Here is a 16,480-nt window from a genome sequence, read left to right on the forward strand (position 1 = left end):
CCATGTTTGATGACTAGGACTGAATTAAATTACGAGATAAAATTGGATTGCATTGAAAAGGATAAATATCATTTATTGGCACTAATGTCCCAGGTTTGTGTCGCAACTCCCGGATTTTGGTCCAAGGTCAAAGCATATGGAATAGTGGAATTATATATTCCTCCGTTTTTAATAGGATAAATTATCTTATAAAAGTACACAAAATAAGATTATAGTGGAATTATCCTTTATCCTATTCACACTCATTTTTTAGCACCAAGGTATTGGATTAAGCTAATCCAATCCTACTACTTATCCTACCCTCTAAACGAGGCCTGAATATTGTGGCGTATCCAAAACATTGGTAGACTGATCAATATAAAAATCATAAAAATTGATGAAAGACTCCAAAGCTAGGACTTGATGTTCCATTCGTAAAAATTAAGTTTTTTTCTTCAGCTTTAAGTCTTTAATTCATGGCTTTCGAGCCCACGCGTGTGTTCGAAGCTTACCTAGCGTGTGTTCGAAGCTACAGGGGAAGAGAGAGAGAGAGAGAGAGACAGAGAGAGAGAGAGAGAGAGTGAGAGATGGGTAATAAAAATTTCGTTTTTTCGTTTTCATTTTGGTTAACAATAGAGAAGGGAAAGTAGCAAAAAAGAAAATCATCCACAAAACTTATATAACACAAACAGAAAATGCAAAACAAACCATTGCATTCCATCAAGAAGACAAGACTCCAATGTGTTAAACCTTAACGCACTTGTTACTAAAGGGGCCACCCAAACAACTGCAGAGGCTCCAATGATGCATCCACACCGTGATGAACGCCTATATATGCGATATGATGGATCAATCTGTCCGAGCCTTTTAATATTTTTTTTTTTATAACCATATTTGCCATTTCTCTGTAGTCGCCACACCAGTTTTATGTTACACCACTTCATCCCAATTGTGCAATGCACACTCAGATGATTTTTTTTCCCCTCTTACACTGAGGTCACCCTTAGTTGGCGAAAATTTCCAAAACTAAGTTTTTGTCTTTGTCAAGCTGAAATATTTCTGAAGCTTCTTGAACATACTTGGCCGTGTAGATATTGTTTTCTTAGTGCCCTTTTGTTCGCCTGCAAACCGAAACTCACTTTCATATCACCACTCATCAAATCATTGAAACAGTAAAGTGTTGGATTTGTTATCCTTAGTGCAGGTGGTTTTCTTTTGGGTATCCTTGTTAAAATTGGTTTCTCAATCATAGGAGGTTTTGGTTTTGCTTATTCAAATAGGACTAGGGTGACTTGTCCAGTGGAACTAGGAGTGTTTGAGGGTGCGTATAAATTCAACTCCGGGGTGGGTGTTTTTTAACACCCAAGGGAGTTGAGAGTGAGAGCCAAAAGGTTGAGAGTAATCTTCATGGGTTTAAGAGAGGGTGTACAAGGGGCATCCTATTGGATACGTGCTTGAGTTTGGGATTAAATCTTGAGATGCTATTCTTGTACTTTGTTTTGTTTTCTCATATATAGTTAAGGTGAAAACTCTCTGCGGATGTAGGGAGGATTTTTCCAAAACACACGAGGCTTTTTCCTAAAAAGTCATTATAAGATAACAAAATTCACTTGCTAGCCTGTAATATAATGCGATCAAAGGACTACAAAAGTGTGAATTGAACTCAAGAACTAAACAGTACAGTTACCATCAGTTGCAACATCTGGTGACGATCCAACAGAACCCAACAGCTTAGGCTTGGTTTTCCAGTACTGTTGAAACCTTTGCCTTGCATATTCCATGTAGTCAAAGTCAATATCATTCACATGTTCCTGAAAAATTGAAAAAGAAAATATAGTGGATACAAAATTAGTAGAGTCCAAGAAAAACAAAGTATGATTACTATTTCCTACCAATTCTTTACCACGTATCCTAAATCTTGCCACAGAAAAGTACTGCTACCCAATATTTTAATCATGTAAGAGGTAGGTAAAAGCCATGAAAACAACATTCAAATGATGAGTACCGATATTATTCCCCATAAGCCCCAAAACAGATGGCTTGCAAGAGTATAGTTCTCAATGTCTTGAACAAGCTGCTCCACTTCATTCTCAGTAGGTTGATTGCCTGCGTACAGATCCCATAATTGAGAGAAAAGCAATAAATCATTCCAACTTCCTAAAAGAGATAGTTCATATTTGAACATAATCAAGCATAAGATATTACCTGAAGAACTCAGGTACAAACGAACAAACCGCTGGCGCTCCTCCAAACCTGTAGTGAGAGGGGGGTCAGAATATAGCATGGCAACAGAAGGAAATAAGAAAAAGATAGACATCAAAGAATGTCACAACAGATGACAAACCAGGATATTTGCTGTAGTCCAAAATATGAGGTGTATCGGTGTGATAGTCAGCCGCCATCTCACAGAAATGATTTGATATGTCAAATGCAACAGCATTATAACTTGCATACTCATAGTCCTGGCAAGAAAGGTTAACACAACATCAAAACTTTTGAATATTCTGGAAAAATAATAATGTCAGAAGGCCAAACCAAAGAATTTCATCCATGCTGTTCATGGCCTATCATGTGCACATTGAAGAAGACAGAATTTGATATTCTATGCATGCAATAAACATGGTGCTGAATTAACTTCCCAGATAATGAACCAAATAATTGGCCTTAAGTCAGAAATTAAGCAAAGTCAGGCATCAAAACTAGTATAAGCTTAAATTTAAACCCTAAACCTAAAGGCTACTTTATAAACCTATCATAAATTCAAAAAACAAATAAATCAAAAATCAAAAGGTTGAAAAGAACAAAACCTTCTTCCTAGAAGCACAGTTGAACTCAAACTATCTTAGTAAAGGAATCTTTCCATCGGAACTTCAGATAGGATGAAGGAAAAGCCTATATACATAGGTATATTAGGAACTGAAATACCATCCCCAAATGATTAATGATGACCTCAGTCTTAAATTTGTTTTCTTTTCTTCTGGGTATTGTTCATCAGTAGGAATTATATTGTAAATTTCTTATGCTTAAAGCTATTTGAAATACTTTTTATTCTTTCTATCAGTGACATTTACCATACTATGATTAGACATCTGCTAATTAAATGACTGTCTTATAACTAGGTATTCCATTGTTACATGTAAATGAAAAATAAATAAATCTGAACGAAAATGAAAGGTATAATGAGAGACTTACAATTATGGTTATTGATTTACTCTCTTCCTCGAGCATGATGTTACCGTACTGTAAATCATTGTGGCAAAAACCCATACTTTGACAAGGTCCTGAGAGTTCCTTCTCCAATAAAGAGATTTCCTTTTCAATGGAATCTAACTGAAAGGCATTAGCTTCTTCTGGGGTAGACAATCTCTTAGCCGTACTGAGCCAATTTCTGGAACATTTACAAAGAATTCATTGAAGCTATAATAACAGTAGAAACAATTATGTCGGTGACAATTTAATCTCATTTTATTCTGAGACATAGTATTATCGCAAAGAAAGGCCGAAACAAAGAAATGTACCGCAATCTATCCCACAGGGTGACATCCTTTGGGCCAGGCATATTAAGTTCATGGAACTCCTTTAATTTAGCAGCTATAAGAGCAGATATATCTGGATCACGTAGATCAGATGCTGAGAGTGTCTGAAAGTTCACAAGTGAAAGAGAGAGATATAATGTTACTTTAAAAGTAAAGGAACAAAGTGCTTTCATATTTTACGAAGAGCTATATAAGTCTGTAGTTGACTTCTCTATTCAATTTATCCATGTAACTCAAGAAATGAAATAGATATGCATTTTTCTTGCTTATATGAACTCCAATAACAAGAAATATAGCACCTCTAGTAGGATTAAGAATTCCCTAAGAAAATAATTATTATATACCAAAGAGCTATAGAAGGTAGTCATACAAATTGAAAACTTGACACTACGAGTTGACAATTTGGACCACAAATTTAATCTCATGTACCAGAAATATATTCTAAGCTTGATAGCAAAAAGAACCTAGGCATATAATATACTTCTCAACTGAAGTAGAAATGGCAGAACAAATTTGTGCGGTCTTAAAGTTGAAACAGTAAGGATCCAGAGAAGCATCATAAATTTTAATCACAAACATGAAAATGTTTCTGTCAATATTATTATTGAACTCCCTGAAGTTCCTCAAAATTTTAAACCAATACTAATGTAACAATTGATTGTGACATCCACTTACAATATAGAGAGAAAATTAGAAAACAACTTTTTTCTTTTTGTTAAACACGCCACATTATTATGAGTTTGATAAAGAATGACAGTAAGATAAGTTAACATGAAAGTACCCGTGCATGGATGAACTCTTCAATTCGGCCATTTGGAAAACGCCCAAGCAAGCGAGGTCCCTGACCATTCTTTGACATGTACTCAAATGTTCGGATCTCATTATCCCTGTCAAAGAACACATCGACACCCTCACCATAAATCCTAACCACAACTTTGTGTGAGAGCTCCCCTTTCTTTGCTGGCCACTTTATTTGGAAAACCTCATTAGTCATTGCACCCTTGAGAGGGATCATCTGGAGTGCCTTTGAATCAACCACATCTTCCCATTCGGAAGCCAATGATTGAAGAATCTGCCTAGCTTCTGCTGGTAAACGATCTTCTCTGTTTTCTATGACATTTTCCACGGCACCCATTACAAATGATCAGACTGCACTTCCACACCACGATGACGAGAACTACCCAAGCAACCTAATATCAATGTCTAATCCAAGAACAAAATAACAGGAATTAATATGATTTTTTGACTTCCTAAAACTTTATCATCTAACTGTCTAACATGACATAAAGCCAACAAACTGAAAACATATGCGAATTTGCTGTACAAATGCTAAATTCAGAGCACACCCGAATATGGCTAAACCATCTTGAAGTCAGAAAGCTCAGCAACTAAACGTTCACATAATCTTCACTAAGCAAGATGGTGTGAAGAATTTATCAGAAAACGAGCATCATGTTACACAACAATTTGTCTATCTCACAGACTCTCGCTGGTAAGTCATTCAAAGCAATAGAAAGCCTAAGTTGTACAAAAAAGAGTCAAACCGCACCCAGTATATGAATTCCAAAGATTTCAATTCCATAATTAAACAATTAAAGAAAAGAAGATATTCCAAGCTGTCCCAGATATTTTAAGAACTCACCATGAACCACATGAACTGCTCCCAATGATCTACAACATGCAGAATGATTATGATATAATCAAGGGGTCAAATTCCATTTCCTCTAAGAAACAAACATTAAATAATTCCATTTTCACAGCATGCAAGATGCAAACCATGTGAGCGCTGAACGAAAGCCACTCCCTAATTCATTTCTGAACAATCATCGACCGCAATTGAACAATTCAGTCTCTTTCCCACCATTTCATGGTTTCCAAACACAAAACAATCACACGAATCGGTGAGAAAGTGAATCCAAAACCAATTCTCTAGATTAAGGGAAAATAAGGCGGTTCTCTTTATTTTATTTTTTTATTTTGCATGCAATTTATTCTGAAGAATATATAATTTTTGGTTGGATATTCTGAAGAATATATTACAAGAAAATAAACGATTAGTTTCTGCATGCAGTTTATTCCGAAGAATCAAAACTATTCTTCTCAGAAAAGCCAAAGGCAAAAAGCAAAAGGGTGCGAATCTTAACGGTACCTGGACAAGAGAACCCAACCTGAAACGGAACTGGATGGAAGCGTAGAAAAAGGAACCGCACGAGAAGAGGGCTCGGAAGGTCGGCAATAGGGAGGAGAGCCTCGCTGTCGTGCGGTTTGGAGACGAAGGACGGTGGCGAGGATGGGGGCGGGAGATTTTTTTTTTTTTGTCAGAAGATAGAGGTGGCGGTTTGTTTTTAATTTTGGGGTTTGAGGAAGTAAAGGGTTGGGAGGACGAATTTGGGCCGTTGGATTTGAGCTGCAGAAAAAGCCAGAAAGTTTGAGAGCCTTTGAAAATGTCAAACGGGATAGAAATGAAATATAAATGAGAATGCGTGTCCGGTAACTGTTTGAGTGGCGCCACGTGTAGTGTAGTTACGAAATGGGATGTATCTATTTCGGTCCCGAGAGGAAAAAATCTTATTTGTAACACAGATAAAACTATTTTGCTATCTCGGCCAATAACACAGTAACACGTATAAAAGTTATTCTACGTGTCATTGCGTTATTGACATGGACAAATCTAGAATTTCAAAATAGGGTGTGCAAAATTTACCTTGCGTATAGATCTACCAAGTCCATCTATAATTCATGTATATCCCAGACTTAAATAATTTTTCAAAATTCTTTTTTTATGTTATTTTACAAGGCTTTTTATCACAAATGGTCCTTCACGTTTACGAAATTATCACGAATGATCCTTCAGGTTTTTTTGTGACACTAATAGTCCTTAACGTTTGGGATTTTTATCACAAATCGTCCTTGCCGTTATAAATTCTGTTAAGTGTGACGTGGAAGATAAATGGAGCCCACATGTCCAATCACATTGTGACATGTGGATAAAAAATAATTAAATAATTTTTTATTTATTTCAAGTTTTTATTTTTGTGGGGAATTGGTAAAAAAGTACCGGGTTGTAATTTTATCATCTCTAGTTGATGCAAATGGATTTGAAAGAAAAGATTTTGATAGTGATATAAATGATGAATCAGAAGCAATCTTAATGTGAGATTTTGCTATGTGTGGCCTGTACCAATCTGGAGAAGAAGGGAGTTCCAGCACTGTTACAGTGTACAAGGCTTCTTCATCGTATCCAATAACTGCCCCATCTCCTCTAGTTGGCCTGCCTAAATTCTCTCACTTGGGTTGGGGCCACTGGTTTACATTGAGAGACCTTGAAGTGGCAATGGGAAAGAAAAAAACAGAGGGAGAAGGAAAGGACAGGTAGAAGAGATGGAGAGCAAAGGGTGGAGAGCGAGGGCAGAGGGGGAGAGAGACGAAGTAAGGAAGGGGATGAAAAGTTGCAGGAAAAAAAAATGGAATTTTCATTAAAAAAATTATTTAATTATTTCTTATCCACATGTCACAATGTGATTGGACATGTGGGCTCCACTTATCTTCCACGTCACACTTAACAGAATTTATAACGGCAGGGACCATTTGTGATAAAAAGCCCAAATGTTAAGGACTATTAGTGTCACAAACCTCAAGGACCATTCGTGATAATTTCATAAACGTGAATGACCATTAGCGATAAAAAGCCATTTTATAATATTAAAAAAATTTATTACAATATTAAAGCTGAGGGACAGGGTGTGGTTTTAATTTAAAAAAAATAATTAACGGGAAAGTGTGGTTTTTAATATTAATTTTTTCTATATGTGAAGATTTTGTTTTTGTTTTTGTTTTTTATTTATTTGAAGAGTTAAATGTTAATAAAGTTGGGGAAGTATGGTGGAATATGGGGTGGACTAAGAGCTAGTTTGGGGTTGCTATTACTTTAAAAAAAAAGTTGTTTTTGCTGTGCTTTGAAAATAATTAGCTGCAAAGTAAAACAACTACATGTTTGATAAATAATTCTTTTAAAGTGTTGTTAGTAGAAAAAGCAATGTCAAAACTGTTTGGTAAATTTTAATATAAAATTGTTGTAATTGTGAATAATGACTCAAATAGATATGATGTTGAAAGTGTTATGCTCTAATTATGTGGTGGTAGCGGAGGTGGTAAAAGAGATGGAGGTGAAGATAGTCGTGAAAGAGGTGGTGGTGGAGGTGGTGGTGAGGATGGCGGTTGTGAAGGTGGAGGTGGTGGAGGTTGTGGTGATAAGGATGGTGGTTGTGAATGTGGAGGTGGTGGTGGAGGTGGAGGTGGAGGTGGTGGAGATAGAGGAGGAGGAGGTGGTGGTGGTAGAGGAGGATGTGGTGGTGATGGTGGTGGCGGTGGTGGTGGAGGTGGTGGAGGTGGTGGAGGTGGTGAAGGTGGTAGTGGTGGTAGTGGTGGTGATGAAGGTGGAGGTGGTGGTTGTGGTGGTGGTCGGGATCGCGGTTGTGGAGGTGGAGGTGGAGGTGGTGAAGGTAGTAGTGGTGGTGATGAAGGTGGAAGTGGATGGTTGTGGTGGTGGTGGTGTGGGGATGGCGGTTGTGGAGGTGGAGGTGGAGGTGGTGTTAGTGGTGGAGGTGGTGGTGGTGGTGGTGGTGGTGTCATTTTTAAATGAATGATGGTATTTTAGGAATTTAAAAAATTCACTAAAGGCTTATCTCTACTTCTTTTGAAAGCGGTTTTGAAAAGCAACCTAGAGCATGCTTTTAAAAGTTGCTGTCAAAAGGCCACTACTTTTAAAATAATTGAGATATTTTATTTTTACCAAATACCTTAAATTGCTTAACTTTAAAGTGAAGCGGGTTTTTAGTGAAAAAAAGCAATCACAAACGAGACCTAAAAAAGGGAGGTGATACGCAACTCCAGCAAGTCAAATGCACTAAAACTGTTAGCTAGGGTCCATTTACATGGGTTGATTAGATCTTGAGGGAGTGAACTCAGGTGTGTTGGGTTTGCTATTTTAGACTAAAAAAACATAGTTGCCTGGGCTATAGTCCCTAGTTATTCACTGAGCTAGTAAAAAGTATTATCCCTGTTGTATGAGGGTTTCTCTCCCTAAAGAGACAAACTTGTTTGGGCCCAATTGTTGTACCTAATTTTTGTTTTACCCCCATTTATTTTTTTAGAAAATTAAGGATATGAACTTCTTTTTTTCGCCAATTTCCTCCCTACCGTCTAAATCCTCAACATTTTATCCAATTTTTTGTTAAATCATTTTGAAAAAAATTGAAGAAAAAGAGTAAATAAATTTCTTAGGACCCACTGAACCAAACCTAGCGCCAAACCCTTGTCCCCTCAATCCTCTTTCCCTTTCCTCCTCCCCCATCCCCCCCCCCCCCCCCCCTCCTCCTCCTCCTTTTCCCCTTTCATCTCCCCCAACCTCCCCCTCTGATTTCTTTGTCACCACTCTCAGATCTCTCTCTCTCTCTCTCCCCAGCCGAGACCCACCCCAGCCCCATCCCCACGGGAGATACACCCCCAAACCACCCCACCCCAACCCTTGCCCTGCCAAGACCCAGACTCATCCCTCTCCTCTCCCCCCAGGTGGCAGCAACATATCCCTGCTCCCATCCCCCACCCAAAAAACTTAGGTCGCAACCCAGCTGCACAGAGAGAGAGACAGAGAGACAGAGAGAGAGAATATTATTTCAATTTGCAGTTTTTTATTTTATGAGAGACTATTATTTCAATTTAATGTTTTTTATTTTATTTTTCAGATTTTATTTATTTTTTATGTACAAATTGACCATTTTGCCCTCATATTTAACGACAAATTAGATGAAATGTTGCAGATTTAGACAGCAGGAGGGAAATTGACGAAAACAAATTCATATCCTTAAATTTCTAATATATATATATATGAGGTAAATCGAAAGTTATGTATAAATTCAAGGGGCAAATCACGAGTTAACCCTAGTTTATTCGTTTACCAACTTGAAATGAACCCATATCAGGAGAAAAACTTCCCTGCACAGGGATGCTAGGGTCAGCAAGACACCTTAGTATCCCACTCCAATCATATAATGCCAGCTGTCCATTATTTTGACTTCCCTTTTTCCTTTCATCTCTCTCCTTCGTTATCTCTTTCCTTCTGTTTTTTCTTTATCGCCTGAAAGTGCGCTGTTGCACTGCAACCTTTTTTCTCTTCTAATTTTCACTTCTCTTTTCTCTTCCTTTCCGTTCCCTCTTGCCTGGGATCCACACGTTTCGCCTCTTTTTTTTAAGGCTGAACCAATTCTCCCCCTTTTAAGTCACTCTCTCTCCTCCGATTCAAATCAAACTTTTCTCCCTCCTGAACAACAACTCTTTCCCACACCTCTTCCAAATGCTCTCACAAATGTTTATCCAAGATTTGTGAAATTGTTATGGAAGATAAATTTGGATTTTAAAGTTCAAGCTTTTTTGTAACCCCTAAAAAAACCATGCTTTAATAAATAAATGAACATTGTCCTCCCTGTTTGTTAAACCGTGTAATTCATGCAACTCTTCCTCCTAAATCACAGTTCTCATTCTCAGATTTCTTAACTCTTTTTTCTTGTGCATTTTGATGGGTAATGATTCATTTTTGGGCTTGGTTTCATTTTCGTTCCCCTATCTCAATTGCTTGAAAATTTACCAGACACTGAAATTAGATAAAAGTTTATCAATTCTGTGATTTTGAAGAGAAACTAATTAACACTGAGATTGAGAGGTGGAAGGACTGACTGAAGGTTAAGACCAGAAAAAAGAAAAAAAAAAAAAGGAGGGTTGTAGCAGCACTTGCATGAGAGGGAGAAAATACAGAAGGAAAGAGAGAAAGAAGGAGAGAGAGAGAGAGAGAGGAGAGTAAAAAAGGAAGTCAAAATAATGCACAGCTGACATCATATGATTGGAGTGGGATATTGAGGTGTCTTGCTGAGGCACCTTCTACAGTGCACCAGGTGCACCCATGCACCATTTGTCCTTTATGATGCTCCCAGATTTTTTTAAAAATTGGTTACCGGTTATACAAGTTATCAAGTTTCCACTTTTTGAAAATGTAATTGCATAAGGGTCATGCAATTATGCCCTTCCTGTTTGGCAATTGGCATATGATTGGATAGTGATTTACAGTAGTTTGGATATGAGAGTACCATAAAATAGGTAGATATATATATACAACATTAGGGTTCACCTAATTCATAGTATTGTAAACATCCCAGTTTACAAGTATAAGGACCCAATTTACCATCCGAATGTTCCTATTTACCCTAATATTGTACTACATGTCTTTATCTTTGTAAATTACGATGTTACAAGATTAAGGATGGGTTTTACAATGTTCTGGAATATAACTATCCATAAAAGAGTAATAAAAGACCTTAGTATTGTAAACATCCGAGTTTACAAGTATAAGGACCCAATTTACCATCTGAATGTTCCCATTTACCCTAATATTGTACTACATGTCTTTATCTTTGTAAATTACTATATTACAAGATTAAGGATGCATTTTACAATCAAATGGAACATAACTATCCAAAACCGAGTAAAACAAGACCTTAATATAGTAAAAGTTTGTGTTTACACATATAAGGACTTAATTTACTTTCCTAATGTCCCTAGTTACCTTAATATTGTACTAAACGTCATTCTCTTTGTAAATTACGATATTACAAGATTAAGGATGGGTTTTACAATGTTCTGGAACATAACTATCCATAAAAGAGTAATACAAGACCTTAATATTGTAAACATCCGAGTTTACAAGTATAAGGACCCAATTTACCATCCGAATGTTCCCATTTACCCTAATATTGTACTACATGTCTTTATTTTTGTAAATTTCGATATTACAAGATTAAGGATGCATTTTACAATCACATGGAACATAACTGTCCAAAACCGAGTAAAACAAGACCTTAATATAGTAAACGTTTGTGTTTACACGTATAAGGACCCAATTTACTTTCTCAATGTCCCTAGTTACCTTAATATTGTAATACATGTCCATCTCTTTGTAAATTACGAAATTACCATAATAAGGATGGGTTTTACAATATCCTAGAACATAACTATCCTAAATAGAGTAATACGAGACCTTAATATTGTAAACATTCATGTTTACAATACTAAGGACCCAATTTACCTTCCGAATGTTCCCCTTGACCCTAATGTTGTACTACATGTCTTTATATTTGTAAAGTACGATATTACAAGATTAATGATGCATTTTACAATCATATGGAACATACCTGTCCAAAACGGAGTAAAACAAGACCTTAATATAGTAAACGTTTGTGTTTACACGTATAAGGACCCAATTTACTTTCTCAATGTCCCTAGTTACCTTAATATTGTAATACATGTCCATCTCTTTGTAAATTACGAAATTACCATAATAAGGATGGGTTTTACCATCTCTTGGAACATAACTATCCTAAATAGAGTAATACGGGACCTTAATATTGTAAACATTCATGTTTATAATACTAAGGACCCAATTTACCTTCCGAATGTTCCCCTTGACCCTAATGTTGTACTACATGTCTTTATATTTGTAAAGTACGATATTACAAGATTAATGATGCATTTTACAATCATATGGAACATACCTGTCCAAAACGGAGTAAAACAAGACCTTAATATAGTAAACGTTTGTGTTTACACGTATAAGGACCCAATTTACTTTCTCAATGTCCCTAGTTACCTTAATATTGTAATACATGTCCATCTCTTTGTAAATTACGAAATTACCATAATAAGGATGGGTTTTACCATCTCTTGGAACATAACTATCCTAAATAGAGTAATACGGGACCTTAATATTGTAAACATTCATGTTTATAATACTAAGGACCCAATTTACCTTCCGAATGTTCCCCTTGACCCTAATGTTGTACTACATGTCTTTATATTTGTAAAGTACGATATTACAAGATTAATGATGCATTTTACAATCATATGGAACATACCTGTCCAAAACGGAGTAAAACAAGACCTTAATATAGTAAACGTTTGTGTTTACACGTATAAGGACCCAATTTACTTTCTCAATGTCCCTAGTTACCTTAATATTGTAATACATGTCCATCTCTTTGTAAATTACGAAATTACCATAATAAGGATGAGTTTTACAATCTCCTGGAACATAACTATCCTAAATAGAGTAATACGAGACCTTAATATTGTAAACATCCATGTTTACAATACTAAGGACCCAATTTACCTTCCGAATGTTCCCATTTACCCTAATATTGTACTACATGTCTTTATCTTTGTAAATTACGATATTTCAAGATTAAGGACGCATTTTACAATCATATGGAACATAACTGTCCAAAACCGAGTAAAACAAGACCTTAATATAGTAAACGTTTGTGTTTACACGTATAAGGACTCAATTTACTGTCCTAATGTCCCTAGTTACCTTAATATTGTACTAGATGTCTTTATCCTTGTAAATTACAATATTACAAGATTACGGATGGGTTTTACAATTCTATGGAACAATTTACAACGAATTGTTTGTCAATTGTATTATTCGTTTGCAATTTCCAACTAACTGTTTGTCAATTGCATTATTCCTTTGCATTTTCGATCTAACTGTTTGTCAATTACATTATTACCTTTTCATCTTAGGTGAGGCAATCTATCAGTGCCCTTTCCATCTTATGGTTACTTCCTTTGGAATTAACTAATTGAACCCATTGAGATAGAACAATACACCAAAATGAATATATATATATATATATATATATATATATATATATATATATATATTCCTCATGCATCCCCATAATGTTGTAAATCACCATTTTACAAGGTTATGGATCCTAAAGCCTAAAGCCACTTGGAAAAGCCATCACACCAACTTGCAATCTCGTATAAATTTCCTTATTTTGCTACAACATATCCATATTCAAAACAATAAAACTTGGGTATCTTTATATAAATCCGAATAGTTTTAACCAAAAAAAAAAAAGTTTTAAGAAGAAAAAGCGCTTAACTTTATTTATGTCTATCCATTATAGCTTGTAATTGCGCAATTGGAATGTAAATGAGACTGCTTTGTTTGTCATTTGCAAGACACGAATGCAAATGACACTACCTATTTGTCAGTTGCATTGACAAATCACATAATGTATTTCCATTCTCAAAATTGAAAAAGCTGCCAATAACATAAAGACTTGGGCTTTTTCGCTATTTTACTGTCTCTGCTTTGTTTGTTCTTGCTAGTTCTTTTTGTCTTTTCCCTTAGATTGTATTTAAAAGTGAAATCAGAGTTAGGTAATGGGAAGGATGGTGTAACATTTGCTTAGGGATATTTGAGATGGGATTCTGATAAGCATTCTGTTACTAGCCCAATAACTGTTATCTTTGCCAACAAGTGAAATTAAAATAGGATCCCAGTAGAAGTTGTCACAAGCTTGCAGAGAATAACAGAAACAACTCAAGCCCCCAAAACATCATCACTACATGAAAGTTTATGATTCCAGGAAAAAGAAAACAACTAAACAGCCAAAATATAAGTCCTATGGACCATGACAACTTCAAACTAAAATCTAAGTGCGTATCAAGGAAAAGAAAATCAAGATCAAAGTAATAAAACCGAAAGCTTGTTTCTAGTGCCAACGAAGGGAAGGACTTTGGTAGCATATATCAATTATTTAGTAGACCGAAACCTAAATAACAATAGAAATAGAAAGAAAAAAAATTTAACTACATTCCACCACATTAAAAAGGACTGGGACTTAACCACATCACTCTCATCTTCAATTTAGCCCATGCCTTACGTCACCAAGCTCATACAAAATTCCTTTATTTTGCTACAGCACAGCCACATCATGTTGGCAATTGACAAACATGCACTATGTAATTGCCATTATGTTCTTTCCTTTAAAAAAAAATGAATATGTAAGTGCCATTCTAATTTGCGGAAGCCGGTCGTCTAAGTGGTAATTGCCAAACGACCACTGTCATTTAATTTAGCTTCTCTTCCATGATTTAAGTACCTAAAAGTAAAAACAATAGAATTTAGCATATCAATTAACTTTTACTTTCATTGCAAGTGTTAATAACTTAGTGACAAGTAAATAACAAACATTGTTGGACACAAGGTAATTGAAAAGCAATTGTATTTACAAAAATCAAATTGACAGACAGGAAGCAGGTAATTGAATATGTGAAATCCAATTGTATCAGTGGAATTCACAAAAACAAATTGAGAAAACTAAACATACTCTCAACAATCAATCAAATGGGCAAGAATTTACTTAGCACACAACTGGATTAATGGAACATAAAAACAAAATGATGCATATTATGCAAACTTGAAACGTAGTTGGATTTACAAATATCCAATTAGTAGACATGAAATAGGTAATTGACAAATAGAAACAAGGGCATCAAAAAAGGCATCAAAAAAGGCCCTCCAACCCATTTAAAGATATAAATTTTGAAAATAAAAGTCATTTTGTAACATCCCGGTCCTAAAAAAGAAGTAAAATAAAATGTTTTGAATTAATTAAGGTTTTTGAAAATTTAAAATATTATTTAATTTAAAAAGGGTCAAAAAGGTCATTTTAAGTTCGGGAAGGAATTTGGGAATTTCGATTGTACCGGTGCGAAGAGCACGTCGAAACGAGTCCGTAGACACGTAGTGGGCTCAGATCGGAGTTATAACGAGGAAAGTACGATCTAAATACTTGGAGGGGCAAATTTGTAATTTGGAAAAACTGGTTTTAAAACCAGAATTTCTCTCCCTCTCTCTCTCTCCCTCTGGTTTTCACGACAGCAGCCCCCCCCCTTTTTATTTTTTGAAACAGCCGGTGGCTTCCAAGAGCCACCGCCGCCGCCACACCGGACCACCGGCCACGAGACCGGTCCCAATCGAACCGCCACCTCCTTCTCTCTCTTCCCCGGCCAGCACAGCCCTCGGAGCCGATGAATCCCGCCAGAAAACGCAGAAAAACGGCCGGAAATTTCAGAAACTTTGGGTCGCTCGTTCTCCCTCAATTCTCCACCAAATTGGACGAGTGAGGTATGGTTTTTGGACTAATTTTCGTGCTCTAGCTGCCTATGGGATAGGATTCCAGAAATTTTGAGAGTTTGTAGTCCGTTTTGTGAATTTAAATTCTGCCGGTTTTCAGTTAGAATTTCCGGCCACTTCCGGCCACTTTTTGGCCATAGCTCAAGAACAAAAGTGACTCCAAATTATGTGTATTAGCTAAGGTAGGAGTTTGGAGTCAAGATATTAAGTTTTTCCGGCGAGTGGTTATCGCTTTGGACACCCACGTGCTGTCGGCGCGTGTGGTGTGGCACTGTAGCAGAGAGACATTTTTATCCTAAAATGATCTCCTGGTTGTCACGAGCGCGTAGGAATTTACGGAACTCAATTCGGATAACGTTTGAACCCCGAACGGATTTTACATATTGTGTGAATTCCGGGTTCGATATGTTAGAACCGTTGGATCGCTTCCAAATTAATATATGTTAATCTAGGTATTCCTAGGATTGTGTAGGATTTCACGGATCGTGAATCGGAGCCCCGGATGTTCCGATTCAATAAGTTAAAGTTTGTATTTTTTACGATAATCGTCTGATCGTGCGATCGTGAGTGATCCGACCGTCGGATTCGGACCAAACTTGAAGGATAGGTTTATTAAACCTTGTGGAACCCTTAGGGATGTTCGGATCGAAATATGGAGGTCGTGGGGCCCGCGGGCCCGGTTGACCAAATTTAGAAAGTTTGACTCTCGGTTGACCGTGAGTCTTCCGAGGTAGTTTCATACTTCGAAAAGTATTAGGATGACCTTGTAAACGAGTGTTAATTGTTATTTGAGTTATTTGGATTATATTGGGAGTATGAGCTTGTTTATAATATCCTATGGGATTCTTAGATAATATTTGATAATTGAAATTATGAAATGAATAATTATGGGATACTCGATTCGTAGAGTTGTGAAAGTGAGTCTTGG

General features: G+C 36.4%; 1 protein-coding gene across 6 annotated transcripts; it reads right to left on the reverse strand.

The window, feature by feature from the left end:
• Nucleotides 1-571: 571 nt before the first annotated feature.
• LOC110771199 (putative choline kinase 2) lies at nt 572-5,922 on the reverse strand. Of its 6 annotated transcripts, XM_088249482.1 has the most exons (11): nt 5,292-5,612; nt 5,158-5,186; nt 4,862-4,920; nt 4,297-4,718; nt 3,498-3,619; nt 3,172-3,367; nt 2,324-2,441; nt 2,185-2,232; nt 1,985-2,085; nt 1,667-1,790; nt 572-1,100 (listed from the first exon to the last, which is right to left on the reverse strand). In XM_088249482.1, exons 4-11 carry the CDS (start codon nt 4,648-4,650, stop codon nt 1,006-1,008), a joined length of 1,158 nt encoding a protein of 385 aa, XP_088105608.1. In that variant the 5' UTR covers nt 4,651-4,718; nt 4,862-4,920; nt 5,158-5,186; nt 5,292-5,612; the 3' UTR covers nt 572-1,005. The 6 variants fall into 6 exon arrangements, with proteins under 6 accessions (XP_088105608.1, XP_021831146.2, XP_021831147.2 ...); XM_021975454.2 differs by lacking the exons at nt 5,158-5,186; nt 5,292-5,612 and adding an exon at nt 5,665-5,922; XM_021975455.2 differs by lacking the exons at nt 4,862-4,920; nt 5,292-5,612 and adding an exon at nt 5,665-5,922.
• Between the last annotated feature and the right edge of the window lie 10,558 nt (nt 5,923-16,480).

This window comes from Prunus avium, chromosome 2 (genome assembly GCF_965620075.1).
Source record: "Prunus avium chromosome 2, drPruAviu1.hap1.1, whole genome shotgun sequence".
Lineage (NCBI taxonomy): Eukaryota > Viridiplantae > Streptophyta > Magnoliopsida > Rosales > Rosaceae > Prunus > Prunus avium.